This window comes from Micropterus salmoides, unplaced genomic scaffold (assembly GCF_014851395.1).
Source record: "Micropterus salmoides isolate LMB-PRFRI ecotype aquatic unplaced genomic scaffold, ASM1485139v1 Ms_hic_scaffold_7, whole genome shotgun sequence".
Classification (NCBI taxonomy): Eukaryota; Metazoa; Chordata; class Actinopteri; order Centrarchiformes; family Centrarchidae; genus Micropterus; species Micropterus salmoides.
In genome coordinates this window covers 28,564,997-28,589,386 of record NW_024044459.1, presented here as the reverse complement: position 1 = coordinate 28,589,386, position 24,390 = coordinate 28,564,997, and the positions used below count along the sequence as shown (strand labels likewise).

Below are 24,390 nucleotides of genomic sequence, written 5' to 3'. Positions count from 1 at the left end.
CAGGCTGAGACCAGTTTTTGATTATCACCCACCAGTTGTGGGTTGTGACAGCGTAATACATGTGAGTGATAGCTGCCCTACTGTCATCCTCTCATGGCTATTTACTGTGACCACCACATTCACCACCATGCCTGCCATCATGATCATCATCATCAATATCATCAAAAGCAGAATTTCCAGTTTACATGACCTGTTACCAGCCACGTTAGTCTTTATGTTTATTTTCTAATCTCAATTTAGCTTAGTCCTGTTTGCCTCAGAAAGAACACTTGCTCTTGCTGGCAGATATCACTTACAGCAGTTCTATTAGCATCTAAAGTCACACCTAACAGATAACAAGCTGGACAACCAAGTGGGGTGGAAGTTGGTGGAGTGAAGTGAGACAGAGCGAACCCAATTATGGCCTCAGTGGAGAGACGTGTGCCTTTTCCAAACTAAAGGTAGTGACACATCAGAGAGAGAAAATCCTCATGTCACACTGATGCATGCTACCAGACACAGCTTTTTTGATCCAACAGTTCACCAACACCAACAGCAGCAACATGGCATGAGGCAAAGTGACCGGCCCATTCAGGCTCTGACAGCATATGAGAACAATATCAGTTATTGTTGTCAAATGCAAGGCAGTCAGGGCACCTGAGGGTTGGCAATGGGAAAGCTGACTGACCAACCCGGAACAATGGAGTTAGTGTGATGAAGGAGAAAAGACCTCAGATATGAACAGAAGCAGAAGTATAATTTTTATTAAGATGATGAAAGTATTTAATATGAAGTGTTATATCTTTTTCACCATTTCCATGAATTCCCCTCAGGCACGAGTCCAACATCCACATCAAAGAAGGGATTACAGCAAGTGTGCTTAAACATTAGGTTGAAGAGCAAGAACAGAAACACTTAATTTAGCCTTTAATTGAACTCCAATATATTCTTCCCTTTTAATGCAAATCTCTCGCCTCAATGTTACACTATTGATAGTACCATGAACATCTTTACCAGGAAGCATTTATTCTGAGTAATGGGAGCTTTTTATATGCTGCATGCTTTGTAGGTCATATTGTTTACAGTCGCCCACCTGTTTTCACATATCGGCAGGCGTGGAGAACAACAGAGGGAACCACATGCAGTGTGGTGGTGGTCTTAGTAACATTTAGCTGTGTGGGTGTTTAGGTATTTTCACTGACCACATTAATGAACCTGAAATCTGTTTGTGTCCATTCAAATTCTTCATTGACATCAATGGGTAAATTGCACTTCGTTAACTGCCTAAGAGAAATTAATAAATATCCTGTCTCATGATTAAATTCTGTTGTGGTCATCAATGGTGTTTGTTGTTTTTCCTCAGTGTCATCCTCCAACCTGAATTACAAGGTGGCAGTAGGGAAGCCGAACTTGGCTGAGAACCTTCTAAAACGACATAATATCTGAAAAGATATTGGATATTGAATCAATGTAAACAGCCTTGACATCACTTTATACTTCTTACCATTTGAAAATGTAGACAGTTAAATGACTAGTTCACAAAACATATTCAGAGCTAGTTTCCTGGTGCATTATCAAGATGAAAAAAACATCTTACTGTAACAGGGTGTTTAAAAAGTTAGACAGCAATCTTAAATGCTAAGGTGACTTTAACGTTCACCTCATACACCAACCATATCATATTGCTGTGGAAAGGAGCAGAGAGCAGCCAAGCACACGGTGAGCAGAAAGTGAGCTGGTCAGAAGACGATTGCGCTGAAATGTGTCACACATTCCTTCTGTCTGCACTGCTCACAGTGACGATGAGCGCAGCCCTCATTGCTGCAGCGCTGCTCATTTGGAGGGAAAAGAGGCTGCCAAAAGCCTGACTCAGTTAGATCAAATGAGAGAAGCCTTTTAGTCTCTTTTTTTTATTTACCAGCCAGCTGCTCCAAATGATTAAAATGAGTCACAGAACTGGAGTAGACCGGACTGGGCTGCCCTTGTCCTAAAGTGACTCGTCGGTTCGGGACAGAGAATCAAAACCAGTTGGGATTTTTTTTTGAGAAATGTAATATCTATTTATGACTTTACACACCACAAGAAAAATAAAGAACAACATTTTAAAATACAACAAGAAGTAGGGTTGTACAGTGTTAAGGAAGATGCTTCCTAGAAAGTAAAGAAAAGTGTGTGCAGTCAGATATTGGAGTAGCAGCATTGGGTAGAACTAGTAAGGGTGTGGTCCAGCCCCTCTTCCCTATTGGCTGATCCCTGTCAGCTGAGTTAGCACAGTTAGCCACATCCCAGGACAGGACCCTCATGACTCAGTGGTGATTCATCACTCAGAAAAGAGAAGAGAGGGGCCAAACTGAAAGACAGAAAGTACAACGAAGTTTACCAGAAAGAGAAATAGTAAAAAAAGAAACAGAATAGTTTTCAAGAAAAAGAGCTGAGATGAAACTGAAAGGCAAAGAGAAACTAACTAGACAAGGCGCCACAAAACATCGCCAAATTGTCAGACTAAGGTAAAAGGAAAATATGAATTTGATTGAGTTGAGTTTTGAGTCTCAGAAAGTTCCAGAAAGTAGTTAAGCCTCATACCGACCGAACGCCGCCTCCTCTCACATCCCTCTGTCTCCACTGCTCAACAACGTTTGCCAAAACTCACAGGCCTGACAGAAGACTCAGCCTCGCTCCAAATCTTCTTACGTCATCCTAAATGATAATTGGCATGACAGTGAAGCATGAGTTTCATATAAATATTGCTATGTGGAAAAAATACATTGTATTAATACATCTCAAAAGTAATACAGAAGAAGCACATGTAAAAGTGTTCTTGTGTAACAGCAACTGGAAAAATTGTAATAATTATAACTTGTCATTGTTCATTTATCTGTTGTGTAACACTGCTCTGTTATGCTAACTGTTGTCACTGAGCCAACTCAAATCCCATCAGCATGTCAGCAGCTCCCACTTTGCTATGATTAATATCTTTTGTGGCTTTCATCAAATTGTCATTTGAACACAGCAAAGAGTGTTGCTTGGGGACAGTTTAGAAACACAACTCAGCTTTATAATGATGCGTGTGTGTGCATGTGTGTGCTTCGACTTGACTGTGTGGGTCTGTATGAGTGTTTATGTGTCCTTGCTGCTTGTTTAGCCACCTGGTCATTCCTATCCATTCTGCTCGATTCAGCTTTACAGACACCGAGCATGTTGTTTAGATCTCATTTTAACCCAAGTAGCAGATACAGGCTCTGGGAAATGCCCACCGGTCCACTCCAGACCAGACCAGACGGACGGATGGAAACTTCTGGAACATGAGCTGAAGTCTCAAGATATCTGGCAACAAATTAAGAAGAGGTGGCGTCAGCAGTCTGTCATGCTACACCTGAGATGTTGATAAAATGTTGGATTGGTTGGGTGTTTTTTGATATTGTGCTCCAATACATAATAGCTGAAGTCTTTAAGACAGTATTACTTAACTAAACATATTGTCTTGATTCTTGCAAAAGATGCTTTTGTGAAGGCCATTAAACACCCCAACAAACTCTAGCTGGAGATTCTAATACATAACTGATATGTCAGAGAACACAACAAACAAGTTTCTGGAAAGAGTTTTCATACTGAAAAATGTGACCCTAACCCTAACCCATTTTAAATGTTTTACCTATAATGAAACAGCAAAGGAGTTCAACTGCTGTAGATGTTTATCAAACTGTACAGCAGAAAGCATCAACAGTCATCCTTACTCTTTACAATCACACTGCTGCTGCAGCAGGGTCATTTTTAATGTCAGCTCATATATAGACTAATCAACAGCAAGTGCTCCAGTCCTATTTTGAGCAAGGCCAAAGAAAAGTTTTTATGAGTTCTCCTCACCGTAAAGAGGGTTTATGTCTTAACAGTGCAACAGCAGATCTTAAGGCTACACATGAGTATAAAAATAGCAATGGAGCGAGGTGCCTCCAACAGATCAACATACATCCTGGGAAACATTTACTCAGCAACTTTAATGCAGAAAAAACGATGGACAGAGACATCCAGTCTGTGTTAAAGTAAGCAGACACCAGCATGTTTTATGATTTTGAAATTGCAAACTGACAAACCAATATAGGAGATTTTTTAAAAATATGACATTTTACTACGGTTTTATTTTACTCCAGCTCCATAGTTGATAGAGCCAACCCATTAACAAAACCCCTTCTAGACTTTTAACATACACTTTGCCCTCTGAAGCTGTTTAGTACAATTTGCCCTATATTACTGTGTGTATAAGGCCACCATACTATTTTGGGAGTCCGTTGGCTATCACCTAGTAGGTGATCAGCAGGGGGATCTGGGTTAGAGAAGAAGGACCATGTGATGTTTGGAACCTACTGTGTGCACAATCCCAGTAATGGCCTAGAAACCATATATACTGCATATAAAGAGCTCAATTTTGACCCACAAAACAGGTGGCTGTGAATGAACGTGATGGTACAAGAAGCACGATCAGCGTAGAAGCATCTGCATCACAGTAAGTCAGAGCACAAGTCATGCAGTAAGCAATATTTCTTACAGTAAAGAGAGGTAAGAGAGGGAAAAGGGTTTCAAGAAAAGACCGGGTGATGGTGTGAGAAAAATTGCATCAAGAGCTGAAAATATAAAACTTTGTGGTAAGCTCACTGCTAAGTATTTTAGATTGTAGAGGACAACGTATAATTTGCCTGGAGAGAATGTGTATCCAGTGGGGTGGAGACTGGCAGGAGGTTAAGATTAGAAGAGCGGAGTGTTGGCAGAGGTCAAACAAGTGCAGAGTGCAGAGGTGGAGGGACGGGCAGACAGAGGGTGAAAGGGTTTAGAGAGGTTGGGTGAATGATGGGGAAGAAGCGGCAGACTGGATGTTTGGAGACAGAGGGGTGAAATAACTGTGAGAAGTGACTGGAAGGCTTGGACACACTGCCCACCAGACAGCCCGCCCTCTGCAGGCCCCGCTGCACCTGTTGTTTTTCAGAAGTGAGACACACAGAGAGGGGTGGGTGGGGTTGGGGGGTGGGGCTGAGGAGAGGGGTGTCTTTTGCTCCCTGTGACTCAGGAGAGGGAGAGTTAAAGCTGAGCAGGGACTTTGCAAGAGAGTTGGGGCGGGAGCTATGCTATGAGTCAGCCATGGCTAAAAAAGGAAACTGAGCAACTTCCACCAGGGACCTGAGGGGTAAAATAAGACAAGTGGTGAAACAGCACTCCTCAGTCTGGCCTCCTGTGCCTTTGAAACTGAACATAAGGTGACCAAGACTTTGGGAGGGAGCTGCATAAAAAGCACATCAAGTTTCACCTTGCATAATCATGCTTGACTTGGTGGCTAGCCATTAGATATCACACATTAATGTGCCCTACATAATACAAATAGCACATAATAACAAACATGAAAAGGGACTTTAAAGTAACTAATTCACCTGGGTTCTTGACAGTATTTGTCTACTCCCTGCACCCATGCTCTCAGATCAAGCTTCTTCTCTCATTGAATGATGGCGATTATAGACACTACTCTAAGACACAGCAAATAATGCAGACATACAGTCAACTCACCACTTAACAAGATATTAACTGCAACTCTCTGCAGTTTATATGGCAGCATCTTTTTTTAGGGCTACAACAGAATTTTACCCACTCTATGTTCTGGAGCTAAATCCTCTTTGACATAACAGGAGAGAGTGTCTCTGGTGAAGATATCTCAGATTCCTCGCCTCAAGCTCTAAGAATAGAGCAGAGCACCCAGCATTGCTCAGCATGGTGAGGAAATGCATGATATAATGATATACCGCTTCCCTTTATGTTGTGTGGTACATTTGTAACATGGAGGGGGTATTGGTAATGTCAGGCTGACTTTGTTTTTCTCCTTGGGTCCATATCATACAGAGTACCAAAAGCCATCAGTCTTTCTGGCATGGTTATTATAGGAAATACCATCTCAAGTAGTGTTGCCATAACCATCGAAGCAGCTTTGGCTTCTGCAAACCTTTTCAAACACATCTGGTGATGAGGTGAGACTGAAGATGGAAACTTTAGGGGTGAAAGAAAACAACGTGGATGCACAAAATACTGCAGATGACAAATGCTGGAAAAAGAGAGCGAGGGAAAGAGCAAGTCCAAATGTAATCTGACAAAAATGAACTCTGGGTGACTTGTGGCCTGGCTGTGGCAGGATTATAATCAAGTATTATAATCAGACCTTACAAATCGTTTTGTTTACCTCTGTTGGCTGAGATGATAGGACAAGCAGTGGAGGACGGCTGACATCCTACCTATGCAACAGTATAGCTGTTGGCTTTCCAATCCCTGTGCAGCCTGAATAACAGAAATCTTTCTGACATTATTCTCCACAGTGCGCCAAGCTTGTTTTTGCATTACTCTTAGGGCTCATTTACAACGGCCACTTCAGGGCTAGATTTACTCAACGTCTAATCTTGTGTTTCACAAGTGCATTTAGCAGTTAAGATGCCCAGTTTGGTACATAAAGTACATCTCTTTGAGCAATTAAAATGACACCTACTATTACCTTCAGAACCTTGAACCTGACCCCTTCCTTTAACTACATCTATTTTCACCGTTGCAAACATAGGTGCTAACTGTGCAGGACTTTTCCCAATAGTAGTAACAGCAAGGTCCTGAACTTGTGTTGCTGCGTAAGAGTTGCAAACATGCCAGTGGAGGTGGAATGCTGACCATGCTGGGACTTTGGTATGGCAGGGATGGGAGTCCTGGCATGGGAACATAGCACAGTGTCACTCTGGCTATCAGGTTCCTGTCCATACTAAACATAGAGGGCCACAACAGCCCCACTGGGGATATTTGAAAGGATTTCCAATTAGCACCGTCATCATAAATTATAGTCAGTCCATGGATCAAGGCTGTTGTGCCATTGCTACTGTTAGCTACAGCAAAAAAAAACAGCAAGAAGAGTTTTACACAGAAAACATGACACGTCAGTGAGGTGAGGACAGACTCAGGAGACTTGAGTCTTAGATTAGAAGAGGAATCTGACATCTGTACTTCATGGAGGGACTAACTTAGAGTCAACCAGGCATGTGCTCACATGTGTTGACAGAGACAAGATGAGGGGACAGAAGCTCTCCATGAGGTCCATCTTAATGTTCTTTCTCCACTTAAGTGAGATGTCTTGCTTTGTGTCATGATAACTTATTCTCTCTTTCAGCTGTCCAGTGAGGCAATCAGTGAAGTTACACAAGTTGTTCCTGACAAGGTTGAAAAACAGTCCAGCTTTCAGTGACAAAAAAGCAGGAGCTTCTGCTGTCAGCCTCCTCATGCAGAAGTGCTTCAAACTGGAATAAACCAGCTGCCGAGAAATATCATGAAGAAAAAAACACATTGCCCCCCTCTCCGCCTCCATGCAGTCTATCTGCAGCTCTATCTCTGTTCCTTTCTTTGTGCCCAATGCGAAAAACAGAGCAAGTATGTACTCAGGACAGATGGAGAGCTGGCTGCAGTGCTGCTGCTGCTGTATGTGTGTGTTTGTGTGTGTGTGTGTGTGAGCGTGTGAGTGTGTGGATCTTTGTAAGAAAAAGTTGATTGGTGTTCCTTGACGTACTTTCCTACAGGATGTATTACCTAAATACCTGCAAACACAAATCTTTTAAAAGTCATGTTATCACACAAAGTCCCTCTCCACTCAAAAGTGTGTTTTCCGTTTGCTACTTCAGTTGGATGTTTGACCTCCCAGAGTTTGACACTAGAAGGCTGTTTTTACATTCCTCTGCCAAAAGGGGAAGTTTCTCTGCCTGAGTTTAAAACATGCATGTACGAGCAGGATTTTGTGACATCACAACTAGTTCAGCAGCCAACTGTGATCGAATGTGCAACTTACACAAGTGCGATGCAGACGATGTAAATTTGAAGTCTTCAGTGCAAACACACTGAATAGACGACATTTTCCAGTGGCTAAACAAGTGGCCACCTTATTCTTTGTTGAATATTTGCTTTTAGCTTCATTTTGTAAATGAGTCAGGAACAATTAATGTTTGACACAAAGAAGTGAGATTTACAGAGTGTGTTAATGATAAATAAACAGTAGCTCAAGTCTGTCAATTATTCAAGTTATCAGCTGCAGAGGTCAGACTACTGTACCTCTTCACCAATCACTTTAGAGAAATGTTCTTCAAGTGCGTATAATTGTACTTACAGGGAAATAATTAAATATTTTTTATTCATGTAGGCTGACATGCACAAAGACAGTATACTTCTCTGGCTTTAATAAAACAGCACTAAAACTAGAATTTGTCAGATATGTTTATGAAGTCAGATCCCTATCTGTGGGTCCATTCCTGTCAAACATTTTCAGACCTGTAGTAATATTGCTTGTTCCATTGTTTTGAGGAATTTGTGGGCTCATATCAATGCTGAGCTCAGTGCAGAGATGTGTGTGTGTGTGTGTGTGTGTGTGTGTGTGTGTGTGTGTGTGTATTTCTATTATGTCACAGTGATGATGTGGCGTACTAGGGGCCTCAGCCCAATCCTCCCCATCCATGTTGAACGTGCCTGGTCACAGCAAGCTGCTGAGAACCTCTGGATCACAGGGGCTTCTGGGTAGTGGGATTAGCTGGTGAGAGGAAACAGCTGAGGCCTGTGTAGTGTCAGCACTTGCTAATCATCACTCCTACCGCACACATACATGCACGCCAACCCCAATCTATGCTCTCCCTCAATAATCCCCTACTCCTTTTTTCAGGCTGCAGGGGTCAGACACCCACAAAAGCCTGGGCCCATAAAAGTCAAAGGGGGCCAGGGGTGCAGTGGGGTAGGGGGCGACTAAGGGGAGGGGAGGGGAGGGGACAAAGGCACACTGAAGTGCTTGGTCAAAGCTGACAGGGCTGCTGAGTCAACACTGATGCTGGCTCAAACTGATAATGTGCAAAACATTCACAGCAAAGTTGAAGAGGTGTCAAGTTGTATTTATTAGTTTTGGGTAAAGGTTTGGAAGCAGTTTCTCCTTTCTTTACACTACAGTTACTGCAGGTTCCTGCATCACTTGGGGCATTTAGATCTCGAAAAACTGCCAGGTTCAGTTTTTGTGTTACGTGTACTTTTCCAGAGATCACTCTGTGCATTTGGTTCCAGCTTGACCTACGAGACATAAGAGTAGTACAGTGTTTTCACATCCAGCATAATCAAATTTGCTGTGCTCTTGTGTGCACATATGCTCGTACTTTCTAACTAAATCAATAAGTATAAAACCTGGTTGACGTGATACAAACGTCAATACACTTCGGGTAAGATCAATTGACTGCTTATGAAACATACTGTTGAACCTTATAAATAGGTCATGTGTAAACATACTGGTACCAGACTGAGAGCAGCTCTTTTTAAAAACAGAAAGTTACAACCTATGCAAGTTAAACATTTACTTCCTGAAACAAATCATGATGAAGTAAGTAATTCCTTCTACAAAGGGATTGGCAATATGTATCAAAATGTTATGTAAATGTTGAAACATTTGTGAAAAGTAGTGCAAAGTAATTATTTGCTGCTTGAACATTGTGTATTGGAGATTACATAAGATTAATGACAATTAGATTACATTTAAGTCTCAGGCTGATACCTTGTCCCCCATCCCACTGCAGCAGGCCAGCATGTCCTTTCTTATGCATGTATGAATCAAAAGGGATCAATAAATCAGGTGTTTTGCTATTTGTTGACCTGTGACTGTGGTTCACTGTGGCCTGTAGCCCTTAACTCGTTTCAGGTTTCACTGAGATTTTCCTAGAGAGTGCTGTGACTCTCCAAGTCTGTTTTTAAAGGCTGCAACAGCAAAATGATGATTTAATGTTTTTCCTTTGTGCGCACTAATTTATAATGATCTGGTTTATCAAAAATATGTAATTTAATACGATTTCAACAGCCAATTGAGCCTGTTCATTAAAAGATATGCTCTGCAATTTCAAAACCCACCTGCTTTCTATAAAATTTTTTGCCAAGACACATCTGATTTGAGGGATTTTATTACATTACAGTAAAATCCAAATGAGCCTAAAATACAAGGTAAGAAGCATCTAAATTATTTGGTACTCTGAATCACTCACACCTCAAGCTGTCACATAAGTGGTACTTAAGCAAAGAGGAAAGTGCAGTTTTTCTTGCTGGCTTTGCTTCTATTCCTCTGCCCAGAGGAATTCCCAGTTACCCCCTGGAAACTTTGTTCAGGAAAGACCAGTGTGCAAATGTACAACAGAATGAAAAGAGGAATAAATTCTGAGCCCTGCCACGTTTATCTCAGTTTTGATTACAATAACGTTCTGTTGTGATTCCATATCTTGACATAAAAATGGACACATGCCATAAAAAACAACTTTAGATATAAGGGAAGTGATTTTTTCAATCAATTTCCAACTAGGGCTTATTCAAGTCTTTGGGCTTTACTGTCATGCAACTTTCTGTGCAGTTTTTAAACCACCTCTAGGGGCAGTGTTGTACCAATTTTGAGAGGATAATCTGGGAGAGAGTGGCAACCTGTGTGCTAATCTGAAACTGCCATGACCCAAATAAAATACTTCTCGATCAGGGTAAAGTAATAATGATTAATCATTTTCAGCTTCAGTTTGCTCTTCAGTTGAGGATATGTTTTCTTGTAATTTAGTCAAAGATTGGTGCTCAGACATAACAAAGGGTAATGTTATAAATTTGTACTTTTATCATCACTTATTGAAGTACATTTATGAATTGGCACAATTGTATAATTGTGTTACTTCTTGCACATACACACAAAAAACAAAAAATCACATTAAAGTCCTTTGTAGTTTAGAACAAAACGTTTATTCAAATCAAAAGGAAGAACTAGACAAAAGGTTAAATCATTGAGAACATAGCATATTCATGGAATATCTATACACCATATGATTAACAGACAAAAAAAAAAGATAAATACAAACACAAATGGAGAATGAAGAAAATTCAGTGAGTGATATTGCACTTTGTTTCTAAAATGTTGCAGATCCTGTCTCCCAGGTTCTTTATCTCTGAACATTTCAGTTCCTGCCTTTATTAGGTCAGGAGTTTAGCTTAGTTTTGACACTGGACTACTCTGATGCCCAAGCAAATGGACTATGGAATTGACCAACCTGAAACGAATGTGAGCTTATTCATTACCGTGTAGCTTGATTCAGTTTCCCCAAGATACCATCAAAACAAAGAACTGCAAAAAAGTAGAACATGGGTTTACCGTGGAAGAAGTGGTCTGTCTGCTGTTACCTAAATGTTTGGCGGGGGCGTTGGGTGCTGATCAACAGCTGCCAACCCCAAGCCTGAGGGGGATCAGAGAGATCCGGGAAACTAACTCAGAAAGGTCGCTTATTAAACTGGGAAGCAAACAAAATCAATGCCCAGGAATACAGGGGGGGGGGGGCAAAAATTATAAACAACCCTCATCAGCTTCAGAAACATAACACAATCAAGAGGCTAGTCCAGGATGTCATGTTTTCACACTTGCTTCTTTATCCCCCCCTTCCCTTTTTGTCCTTTTGAACATGGAAAGGTCAAAAACATACAGATGTGTACAAACATAACATAAGGAGAACAAGAGTTAGCACAGACAGTGAAAAATGAAGAATCATGATCAGGTCTTTTCTTTGTCAAGGCCACTAAGATAAGATCACTTTAATAATCCGCAGTTTGTTGATTACTGTCAGAAGCTGTATATTAACTTGTCAGCTGGATCTCGATAAGAGCGTGCACACACACACACCACATACAAACTGGTGTCAGTTACGTTTAAACTTTTTTTAAAAAGTCACTAATCTAACAAAAAAAATTAAAATAATACATTAACTTCCTACACAACAATGCTTTAGTGAAAAATCCTCTAGTATAACATGGTTAGTACCAAATGGTTCTTCTCCAGACCTTCACCATTGAATGCTTTTTTTCCCTTGTCTTATTTTCTTATCAAAAAGGTGCTGCTTTTCCTTTTTCCTGACTATGTCAAACCTCTGCTGCAGCTGGTCTTTAGTGTTGAATGAGCTAGAAAACAAATGTATTACTCATGTCAACCTACTACTACTACTACTACTACTACTACTACTACTACTACTACTACTACTACTACTACTTGTTCTGACCAGTCTCAGAGGTTTAGCAACATCCCCAGCTTTTTATTTGTGCTGGGTTTGCTTCTTTAATGCAGAAGCAGTGTCATTCCTTCTTTCTTTCTTTTTTATAGCTAGCATTCTGGCTTCACTGGTCTGGTAAAATCTAACTGTTGGTTGGATGAACTGGGCAAGTGCAGCAGGACAAAAAGGGAATGTGATTAATCTCAGAAAGCTGCCTTGCTATTCTCTCGTTTTGGTAGTGAAAAAAAAAAACAAAAACCCTCTTCATTATTTTTAACAGTGCAATTTAAAAGAAAACCTATAACAATTTTCTCCCCCCCCTCCAACCGTTTGGCAAGTGAGAAGACCACCTGAGACAATGCTTTTTGGGCAGTTATGCAAGCCTGGTTTACCCTGAGATTGGGAGTAGAGGGGCTGCAGGCAATCAGGGTGAACCCTCGACAATGTACCACCCTCTGTGAGTCACACACACACTCACTTTTCTCTACAACTACAATGCGAGTGGCAAATGCAGGTCTGCAACCCTCCTAGTCCAAATCCAGAACAAGCGCAACACAAAAAAACACTAAAAGCTATTTTATGATTGGAGCTAAATACATAAACAGAATGACAGAACTAGACTAAAAGAGGAGGGAAGCCACAGTTGGATCCAAACTGAGGAGGCAAAAGCTTAAAGAGCTTTCAGATCAAGATAGTGTGCTGCAGTTGCTGTAGAAGTCCAGCCTAGTTGTAGAAGTCACTGAGGAAATGTCATTAGGAGAAGAAGAAAATCCTTAAACGAACAGCTTAAAACGAATTCAGTGCATTGTTCTTGTCCTTTTCAGTCTTTTTTTTTTTTTCAAAATCAAAGCTGCTCAAAGTTATGCAAATGAAAGTCTTAAAAGTTAAGCCTGCAGTCTCATATTCTTAGTCTGGTGCACTACAAGGCTGAAACCAAACTATTAGTGATTTTTTTATTTTTTTTTTTTAATTCTCATTAAATGGAGCCACACAACTCAAGTAAAGAAGAAAATGTGCAAAACAAAATCCCAAATGAGACAGAAGGGCCTAGTCTTTGCTCTGTTGTTGACTGCCGAATGCTGTCATTCATTCCGACTATGGTGGTTAGAACGTGGTGGTTATTTTTCTCTTTTCATCCCGTTTTCTTTAGGTGATTCTGATTCTGCTGAAGTCTGGACATGATTAGTCCTACCCTTTGTGTGAGGAGCCATGTCCTTATGTGCCATGAGTACAGAAGAATCAAGGGTTAAAGAGAAGCTTGGCAGGTCGAGCCTGGCTGATTCTTTCTTTCATTGTCAATAGGATCACCAGGGCTCTCACTACTAGTGGGGTTTTTCGTACAGACTGAATATGTGTTCATCTGTACATTTCCCACCCTCAGCAGGCTGACACAGGAAGGAGGTGGTTCCCCCAAACTAGTGGCTCCTGTTTCTCCTTCTGAGGGAAGGCGGGAACAGATTTGTCCAACCCAACTCAACTGTGGGTATTTGTCCAAGTATTTGTTGGTTTGTTGGATGCTTTGTTTTTCTCTTGACTTCAACAGCGTTGTGTTGTTGGAGAAAAATAAACAAAGCTGAGCTTTGCAAGCAGGTTACTTCGAGTTTCCCCAGAGTCATGGGAATTTCAAGAATAGCCATCAGCGCGATGGACAGGCGTCGATCCTGCGCTCCTCTACACAGCTGGCATGATGTGGGTTAGGATCGATCTGGAAGAGAGAACAGAAAACAGGGGTTTATTTATTGACACACAAGAGCTGATTTAGTCTGTGATAGAAAAAAAAAAAATTAACTGACAAATACTTTGCCCCATCTATTGTTTGGTGCTTACCACAGAGTACAGAGGAGGAGGCTGGAAGCGGAACTCATGAATATAGGCGAAGAGAGGTCCGTCCAGCTCCTCACGGGCTGCTGGGACATCCAGACTGCTCTGCCTCTGTTCTTCTGTCACAATTTCTGCATAGCTTGGAGGAGCTGCAGAAGAAGAGCAAACCACATGTCAGCATTTGAGGGAATTATACTCATAATAGAATAAAAAATCTGAATCATGACCATTCGCTTCAACCTACCTTCAGGCCTCTCGGGCAGACCCATGCCCAGCCAGCTCATGCTGCACTGGCTGCTGACACTGGAGGTACGGGAGCCGAAGGGGTGGAGAGGGATGGTTCCGATGACCAGGGGCAGGTTCAGGGACAGGTTTATTGCCCCAGGTATGTCCACGTACACCTGAGCACAGACATGAGGACAGCAGGTTAGAATGTGCATGTAATTCTGAGGTATAATAAATGAGCTGCAGTAAAGTAAAACAAAAGCTTTGAAGTAGAGAATTCAGCATTAAATGAAACAGCTTTTTAATCTTCTATAACAGAAAACCATGCTAGTGGGGGTTAAAAGGGCTGTACATTCATTCAACAATATGTAGGTCAATGTCTTGAAGTAAAGGCCTCGCACGCTTCCTGTCTGTTTGCAAGGTAAAGAGGTTATAAGCACCCTCAAGGCAGGTGTTACCAAAGATATTCTGGGCTAATGCTCTTAGCAGCATGTGGAGAGAACACCTGGTGCGAGACGAGGCCCAGATTTGGCACTGTGAGCTGAGTCAGCCAGGTCCTTTACCAGGAGAGTTATAGGCTTACTGGGAAATATTGATTCTGTGCTAATAATGTTACTGAGTAATGGTGTTGATGCTAAGGACCAGAGGAGACTGTAATTAAGGTCTATGCCACTTATCACTGGACATACGCAAAGATGCAACCGAAAGGAAAGGGCAGTTATGCTAAATGTTTGAATGCAGTGTGAGAGTGGCCCGGCTACAGTAAGACTGTACTCACCATGAGGGAGTACTCTACCCTGATAATGCTGCAGTCCAGGATAGAGGGTGAGACAGGTGGGATCTTCAGCATTTTGCCACTCCAGGTCTCTGTTTTGCCCGAGGACAGAGACTCTCCCCGCAGGTTGGCCACCAGCTGCTTGACCTCCTTCATCTTCCCTTTGGCATAGAATGTCTGTGTCTGGTAGATGGCTGCCTTCGGCACCACCATGCGGGAAGAGCAGTTCTCAATCTCAGCAAAGATCTGGATCGACTCTCCTATAGAGTTTGAGAGGGTAGAGGAGAGATTAAGTGAAGTTTCTCTACATTTCTGTCAACGGTAATCATCTTTTTCTCCAGTGTGTAATTACTAATCAACGCAGGGATCTGCAGTGTGATACTTCCATTAACTTATCTGGTTAACAGTTAAATAACAAGGTTATCAGTTGAATTATTAATCATTAATTTATTCTCACCTGGGGTATATCCCTTCCTTTCAATTTTGGCACTTAGGGAAATAGGACCTGAGGTGCAGAACCAACAGCAAAGAGTCTTGTCTTTTGTGCCGGCCTGTGGTGACTGAAGAAAAAAGAAACACATTAGCAAATATATATGGAATATTTTCCTTCATATTCCCCGCCACAACCAATAAAAAGTGGTTAATAATAACACATTGGCTAGTTTGTTCCTATCCATTGAGTAATAAGTCAAAACTAGACAATGTTTGCTCTTTGACATTCAAGTCATTCAAGATTTAATTTTCCACAATTCAGCATAAATTGAAACAAGACACACATTGAAGCCGGCAAGAAGTTATTAAAATTCTTTCCAAAGTTGCCCCATAATTAAGAAAAGGAGGTCTGAGTGTCATGAGTCTCAGACACAAAACTTAGGGCTGCCTCAACAGAACTTACCAACAATAATGGAGTGTTGATGTCAATGTGCTCAAAGACTGTAAATTCCTTCTTGGTCTTCATGGGCAGAAGCCATGGCCTGTGGAGTTCTGCCTTCACCCAATAGCGCACACTGCCATGTTTCCCTTCAAAAGAGGTAGCCAGAGGTCTACAGGAAAGAAGGAAGGAAGACAAAGAAGAGAAAAGGGTTATTAATTGTCAAAAGCTCACACAGGTTACAGCGATACTGATATAACCTCTGACTTGAGTGTAGCATGAAGACACTTACGTCTGTGGAAGCTCAAGGCTGAATGCATACTCATGTCTTCCTGAATGAATAGTGGTGAGTCCTTCCTCAGAGTTGTCATCGTCTGAAAAACAAGGAGGAAAAGATTCCAAACACATGTATACCATACCTGAGAAAAATGCTCTACGTAGGCATCTGAAAGTCATACCAAAAACACAGGGTGGGGGAGACAAAAGAGAGTAAAGGGATTTTACTATCACATTTGTCTGTGGAAAAAAAAATAAAAATAAAAAAGATGTATTGAGAGATAAGCAGCAGACCGATATTTAGAGGACACCAAAGAAGTTGATAGTTTAAGGTGCCAGAAACTGAGTGTGCAAGATTGTGCTTTGGTATGAACAAAGAACTACATCAGAGATCCCATTGTGGCATTTATGATGTAAATACATAAGCTATGATGGGTAAAACGGGGCTATATTGGTCAATGATTATTGGGTAGATAAATCTGCCATAAAACAACAAATTATTTTCTTTTCATCTCTGGAATAAAAAAAATAAAAAAAAGATGCTCTTGTTTTTCAAGAGGGAGGAGAGGACGCGTCGTCAAACTGCTCAAAATGTTGTAAATGATTTCTTTTTTTTTTTTATTAAACGTTTTTTTAAACATGAAGAGTTGGGGCCACCGGCCGGGCATACTTCTGCCAGCTCAGCACTCCCTCCCCCTACCAGCAGACGTGTGGTAAACAAGTGCGGAGCTGTCAGTCAAACTGCAGACTCCAGCAGGAGGAGACCGGCCTAAACCGGTGTGAGCAGCTTCCCACAGCCGCTCTGCTCTCATTACGCATTCACTGTGCGACGCCGCAGTCACCACTACCAGTGCAAGTTCTTTGCTACTACTGCACAAGCCTGATCCAACCACCAACTACCGCAGTTTTCCACCGTTTCACCCACTTCACCATCACAGAACATGAACCATCAAGAGCAAAATGCGCAGAATATGCGGCAATGCATCTCCTTTTAAAACTCAGCCCTGCAAATAAGGAACATTTTTGCTGTACAGTTTGCCTTAAAATGACTAAATCCCTGACCGTCAAGCGGAATGACAGCTAGCCAATCCCAGTTCAGCTACTACACACATATTAGGCTGCTGCAGAGTGGATCAGAAAATATTGGTCTATTCAATGATAAGATAAAGATGCTGCAGATGGACAAGCTTAACCCAAACTATTAAAGGCATTCATGCAAATACAGACGCTCTCAAGGGTTTTTTTAACTCTCAAAAACGTCAACCCTTCAGTGACACCAGTTGTGTTGGGATATACCGGGACGTACGTCTCAACCACAAAGCTGCTTACAGCATAACCCAATTCGACGTCATTTTATATTCCAGAAAAACGCATGTGCAGATTATGGATGTATTCATTTTAAAAATGCAGCTTTGCAGCTCTGCCCCGACTTTTCATTCAAACTGCAGATACTTCTGTCGACTCGGTCTATTTTGCAGGTGTTCTCTTAATTAAAAAGTTGCAGAATTTTCTGTCACTCTCTGCAAGACCGTGATGTCATTGGCCACACATGAGTATCTCAGCCAATGACACACAGGCGAGGGAGGCGCGTGCACTTTGCTCCGCCCCTTCCTGGTCCAGTTTTCTGAACAGGATTGAACCGCTTTGAACAATGGGTGGAAACTTGAGAAAAGCTACAAAGAAACACCCAAAATGATGCGTTTCTGAATTGGAAATATCTAACAAAGCTGCACATAGGCCATACATCACTGCCAGTTATTACTCTAACGTCCTGCGTCTCAAAAAATTAGTATAATCCTCGCTGTTCACTTGAAATACTGTGAAAAACACAGTTGCCTGAGCTGCTGTCATCCATTCTGACACCTTGACACAAACAAGTAGCCTAATGATGGAGCTGGATCTGGCAAATACCACGAATCACATTTATACCAATACCACCATATAAAGAAGCAGTAATGTGAACGTTATCCATATCTATGTGCAGGCTTTATTGTGTTATCACTGTATCTGGCATTCAGGACAACAGCATCCCCCAGTGAACCTGATCCTTAAGAAGCACAAAGAGCATCTAAGTTCCTCTAAAATTTCTGCTGAAAATAATTTAAGAAACTCTTACCTCTCTCGTGTCCAATTAAGATATCTTTGTGGTTTAGATATTCCACTTCTTCTGTGTAGTTTTGCGTGTAGGCAGTGTTGGATCCAGCATTTCTCGATTCAGTCCAACGAACTTTTGCAAATCCTTTTGCGTGGATTTTGAGAGATTTCACACGGATCTCTCCAGTGACTTCGATAATCACCCTTCCTGAGACGCTGTCCCCGCTGGAGAAAACGGGAACATTGCTGTCATTGAGACAGTCGTAGCTTACTGTGAAGCTCTTTACCTTTCCTAGCACCATGGTGGAAAGAGACAGGCTACAGAGACCTTCAAATAAAATAAAAAAAGTCTATGAAAAAATAATCTCATAAGAAAAAGGGATGCAGTTTTTAGACACTGATCAGTATCTCTGCCCTGCAAAAAGCAGAAGGCACGATCAGTGGCTTCTCTGCGAGCAGTTCATTGAGATGCGTGCTGGCTGAATAACAGCAAAGGATGCTGTTATCATCCGCCTCTCTGCTAGTTGGTCTCCAGTCAAAGACAAGGAAACCCCCGTTGCTCAGCTCACTTTAAGCGACAGGCTGTGTGAAAAACAACCTTCAGCGCATGCGCAGGGCTGCACCGTCTGCCCCCTCCTTCCGCCTTCTGGAACAAGGCGGAGAGGGACGGGTGGCACTGAGCCAGGTGAGAAGTCCGGTCAAACAGCTGAAAGACTGCACATAGAAATGTTCACCACAGGTTTAAAGGTGAAACTTGACAGGTCATTTGTTATTATTATTATTGTTATATAGTATTATATGTAGGCTACACAGGAAAACATCCTCCCAAAGTTCTCATCCCAAGTTGTTTTAATTCTGAGATGATATGAGTAATATCATGTTTGCTGATTGAACTAAAAAGAATTGAAAACGGTCTTCAATATGTGATTAGGCCTGTATAGTAACCATTCATAAATAGTAGGCTACATCAACTCAATCTATTTTATATGCCTAACAGCTCCCAGCCTTATGTCTAGACATATGGCTTAAGTGTCTGTGATATAGTCGATTCATAGGGTCTCACATAGCCCCATGTCCAAGCTCACCAGGACGTCTACATCCATATGCAACCAACAGAAAACAACAGCTGAATCGTGCATGATGACTGCAGCATAGACCGTGTAGAATTGCTAGGATACTTTGTAGTGTTATTATTTAAGGGGTGAGAGGGTTCGCACACTTCCAGAAAAAGGTTCCCAAATATTCACCTATCACACTTTGTTATTGAATTAAGGATCCTTGTACATAGGAGGGGTTGGGATTTCTCATTGTGTTGAACTCACGGTTTAGAGAAACTCTGAGGCTCAAAACGCCACTTGGTGGCCATCGTGGCTTCTTCAATGATCTTCAGTATCACTTGTTGAACAGCACTGTAACTCATGAATTGCAAACAATTCATGTCTGGCCCTTTCAATGCCAGTTCATTGTGATTATTTACAAGGTGCCACATCAATTGCGAAGCAAATTTCAGCGCTATTGGATAGCATTTGATTAATATTGGGTGGCGTTTAATCAAAACCCGATAGTTAAAACAAATCAAAACCAAATGATTACTAATCATATTTCATGCAACCTCTTATAATTTAAGAAAGTGCATCAATTCACCTTTCACACCAGCCAGTCATGAGCTGCTATTTGATTTCACCATTTATTAACAACATATTAGGTTTTTCACAGATCGTAGCAGTGCCAGCTCAACAACGTTGCTGGCACCTACCTCAAGTCATTACTCCTGCACAAAATACTTTACCAGCATCCTTTGCACTATGCTTCATGTATTCATGTGTACATGTGTACATGTATGCATGTATATGTACCTGTATATCACATCCCCCGAGGTATGTACATACATGCATCCTTTGCACTCTGCTCACTGCACTATTTGTCAATATGTTTATATTGTTTTTGTTCATAGTGTGTATATTTGTGTTGTCTACACTGAAGTCTGTATGATTTTATTTTATTTTTTAAATTGTGATTTTGTATTTTTGTATGAGTAAGCACATCGTGAGCAATGCACAATCCAATCCGAGTCAAATTCCTCGTATGTGTACACATACCTGGCAATAAAAGCCTATTCTGATTCTGATTTTGGTTGCGCAGCATAGATGTTTTGTTAAAAGATGAATGCTGCCCTCTAGAGTTTCCAGTTTGTCATTACATGTGAACAAAAACCACATGTGTCCCTATATTAAACATTTATATGATTCATTTGTGGGATGATTGGCGGCAGTCGTGATGGGGGTCGAATATTTATGTTTATACGTAAAGTTTCTTTTTGAGAGAAACGATATTCAATTCGCACTGCGGACGCCTTCAATTTAAATTAAGCAACTCTTATTTTGAAAGGGTAACCGGGATGTTTATATCAAGTCCCAGAGACTCGAAAGGAACTTGCGCGTTCAAAGAGGAACACTTTCTGAATTTCTTCTCCGACGAATCTCATCTAATTCAGACACATCTCTTCTTTCATAATAGCAAATCATCAGAACTTGAAGGAGCTGAAACGCTGTCATGAATACAGAAGTGTTGGCTTTGATTGTCCTGTTTCAACTTTTTGATCAAAGTTTGGGCCAAAATGGAACCAGACCCAACGTTGTGATGGTGATGAGTGATGCATTTGTAAGTATGAATTAAGATACAGTATAGTGCTTTACTTCTGTATGGTAATTGCCACAATAACAGTAGCTTTTGTTAGGCTAGGGCATTGTAAGAGGGCAGGGCTACAGAGATGCTTTATTTTTCACAATCTTTGTGTGACTGTGTATCTCAGTGGCTTTGGGTCTAAATGTCAGTTTTGTTCTTTCTGCAGGATGGGCGATTGACCTTTGATCCTGGCAGCAAAGTTGTGCAGCTTCCATATACGAACTACCTCAGTGAGCTTGGTACCACATTCCTCAATGCTTACACCAACTCACCCATCTGCTGCCCCTCAAGAGCAGGTCATTTACCCACTGAAATACTCTGGGGATTTATCTTTAAATTGATAATATAAATATATTGTGGTATTCAAGATTGTAATATAGGTGGAATAATGAATGTAACTATTTAATTTCTTGGTCTCAGCAATGTGGAGCGGTCAGTTTGTTCACCTCACTCGGTCATGGAACAACTACAAGTGCCTCGATGCTAATGCAACAACATGGATGGATTTGCTGAAGGCGAACGGATATCTTACCAAGATAATGGGCAAGCTGGACTACACCTCAGGCAGTCACTCTGTCAGGTAGGCAGATATTGCCAGAAATATGGACGAGAGTGTAAAGGTGAATCTCAGATAAATGTTGTCTCAAATAAGAAAACCTTTTCATATTCCTGTTCACCAAACTAAGATCAGTAAACAACCATACACACAGAAGAATTGTTCGTTCCACAGCAGTGTGAATCATTCTTTTAGCTGCTTCTCCTCACGTGTTTTTTTCCACTTCCCAAGTTTTGTGTCTCTGTCTGCATGTGCCACTTCTGCAGTAATCGAGTTGAGGCCTGGACACGAGATGTTCAATTTCTCCTGCGCCAAGAGGGCCGGCCTGTTACACAACTTGTTGGGAACATGTCAACAGTAAGGATCATGAGAAAAGACTGGAAAAACACAGACATGGCTACCCAGTGGATCCACCAGAGAGGTGCATCCTCACACCAGCCCTTTGCTCTTTATCTTGGCCTCAATTTACCTCACCCATATAAAACTGAATCACTGGGGCCCACTGGAGGAGGATCCACCTTCCTTACCTCACCATACTGGCTGAAAAAGGCATGCTTTTTCTTTCCCTGTTTCTCCATTATTGTATGTTGATATAGATCACTATAAAATATAAAGCAGTTTTTATTTCACATACACAGGTGTCTTCTGAGCTCATCACTGTTCCTAAATGGCTGCCCATAGCTGCCATGCACCCTGTTGACTTCTACTCCACCTTCACCAAAAACTGCAGTGGTGTTTTCACTGAGGAGGAAGTCAAACGCATACGGGCTTTCTATTATGCCATGTGTGCTGAAGCAGATGCCATGCTGGGTTAGTTGACATTGTATTTCACCAGTGGGTGATCTCTCTCTAACCGTGGCCTTTTGGACTCACAAAAATGGCTCAAGATCAAACCGAACTCTTCTCAAATGTTCAATCAAACTGTTGCCAAGATAACTAAGACCAATTGTGCAAGGAGCAGTTCGTTTGTTCAGGTTCACAGACACATACATGTACTGTAAAGAAAAAAAACATGAGTCACCATTCTTACAGGATCCAAACATAGACAAAAATAAAAGTACTAAAAGGAAAGCAGACATAGAGAGACTTTCTGCAATAACATTTGCAGCACAGCTAGTGTACCACTCTGGCTATAAAACAAGACATAGCAAAGCAGGCAGGTAGCCAGATTGTAGGCGTATCAGTAATAATATATAAAATTTAGAGTGTAACTTGCACTGGATTTAGCATAGCAGTGTCACTGTGCGGCCTGTCAAAACATTTGGCTACTTTGACTTGAATAACTCTCAGTGAAACCTCTCTTACCTTAACCTCGCTTAAAAAATGCTTTTTCTAGGCACTATACTATGAAAGTGTCATATATAAGTGAAAACTTCCCTAATGACAGTAATTAGGCTTTTATTTAATCTGCACACTCCTTTCTGTATCTGCAAGAGAAGCATATTGTCCATTTTCATTGTAATAGTTTTTCTTCATTCACTTTCCCTCTCAAAGTAAGTTAATATATTAAGATTTGAAAGACATATTAACGTCTATACAGTCATTAAGGTCTAGAGTACTTGTCCAGACCTTAGTCTGCAATGAGATCCTGTTTACCATCACTTTATCCAGTCACTACTGTTTGAATAATGTCTCTCGACTGAATTAAGTTAAGATCAGCAACAGCTCAATGCTTACTTTGTGATTCCTACACCCTCTGTCTCTCCAGGCCAGGTGATTTCAGCTCTGAGAGAGAATGGGCTGCTTAACAACACTGTTGTGATCTTTACGGCTGACCATGGAGAGCTAGCCATGGAGCACCGGCAGTTTTACAAGATGTCGATGTTTGAAGGCAGCTCCCATGTTCCTTTGCTGGTCATGGGGCCTGGGCTTATGTCTGGCCTGCAGGTCAACCAACTTGTGTCTTTGGTTGATCTCTATCCCACTGTGCTGGGTAAGGAAGTAGACAAAAAGACATAGAATTTAAATGTCTGTAAAAAAAAATTCTAAATCAGTAAATGTCTGTCTAGTTTCGGGTTGAATAATTTAACTTGATGTAACACGCTTGTGTATTCTGTAGACATTGCTGGTATTCCAGCACAAGGTATCCTCAGTGGCCATTCGCTCCTTCCTCTGCTATCCAAGGCAAGCGCTTTTTCAAACAAGCAACATCCAGACTGGGTTCTGAGTGAATATCATGGTTGTAATGTCAATGCCTCTACATACATGCTGAGAAGTGGCCGGTGGAAATATATTGCCTATGCAGATGGCCTGAGTGTTCCCCCACAGCTTTTTGGTGAGTTTGTAGCTTCAGAAACCTCACTTCAATCACACATATGCTTCCAAAAAGAATCATAAAACTATGTCTGCCTTTGATTTTCTGTACTCTCTGTGTTTTGCAGACGTAACACTGGACAAAGAAGAACTTCATAATGTAATTCTCAAATTCCCAGATGTGCGGGCACACCTGGACAAGCTTTTGCGCAGCATTGTAGATTATCCAAAAGTTTCTACAGCTGTCCATCTCTACAATAAAAAAGCATTTGGTGTCTGGCGCCATAGTTTGGGGAGAAACTACAGCCAGGTCATTGCTAACCTCAGGTGGCATGTAGATTGGCAAAAAAATGTGTTAGCCAATAAGAGAGCTATTGACAAGTGGCTCTATGGCTCAGTTTGAAATCTTTATGGTTAACTTTAAGGTGTCTGTTTTTTAATGAGATGGACTCTTTTACTCTCACATCTTAGACAACCAGAGAGCCAATAATGGGTAATATCAGAGTATCCTTTTTAATGTCCTAGGCTCACTCTATGACTGAATCTGGACTTTTACTTATACATCACATCTCTGACACGTATCCACCACCACACAAAAGTTAGACTTTCAGTGGGGATAGTGGGGAAGAATGTACATATCCTTTCATTATTTATTTCTTAATCCATTAATTTGTTTCAAATAAATACATATGTTGCTCACTTTTGTATATTTGTCTTTATTTTTATTCTTAAACAATCAGGTGGACACTTCTATGAGTAGACTACGCTGGAAGTC

General features: G+C 41.3%; 2 protein-coding genes across 2 annotated transcripts; one reads left to right on the top strand and one right to left on the bottom strand.

The window, feature by feature from the left end:
- Positions 1 to 10,744: 10,744 nt before the first annotated feature.
- arrdc3a (arrestin domain containing 3a) lies at positions 10,745 to 18,678 on the bottom strand. Its single transcript, XM_038702619.1, has 8 exons — positions 18,144 to 18,678; positions 16,044 to 16,125; positions 15,776 to 15,923; positions 15,338 to 15,440; positions 14,884 to 15,140; positions 14,125 to 14,281; positions 13,887 to 14,029; positions 10,745 to 13,764 (listed from the first exon to the last, which is right to left on the bottom strand). The coding sequence occupies exons 1-8, from the start codon at positions 18,421 to 18,423 to the stop codon at positions 13,696 to 13,698; spliced, it is 1,239 nt and encodes a 412-aa protein (XP_038558547.1). The 5' UTR covers positions 18,424 to 18,678; the 3' UTR covers positions 10,745 to 13,695.
- Positions 18,679 to 20,528: 1,850 nt separating this feature from the next.
- Positions 20,529 to 24,314, top strand: arsk (arylsulfatase family, member K). The gene is made up of 8 exons (XM_038703645.1): positions 20,529 to 20,782; positions 20,973 to 21,102; positions 21,227 to 21,386; positions 21,629 to 21,911; positions 22,001 to 22,172; positions 23,071 to 23,295; positions 23,422 to 23,637; positions 23,744 to 24,314. The coding sequence occupies exons 1-8, from the start codon at positions 20,675 to 20,677 to the stop codon at positions 24,016 to 24,018; spliced, it is 1,569 nt and encodes a 522-aa protein (XP_038559573.1). The 5' UTR covers positions 20,529 to 20,674; the 3' UTR covers positions 24,019 to 24,314.
- Positions 24,315 to 24,390: the final 76 nt, after the last annotated feature.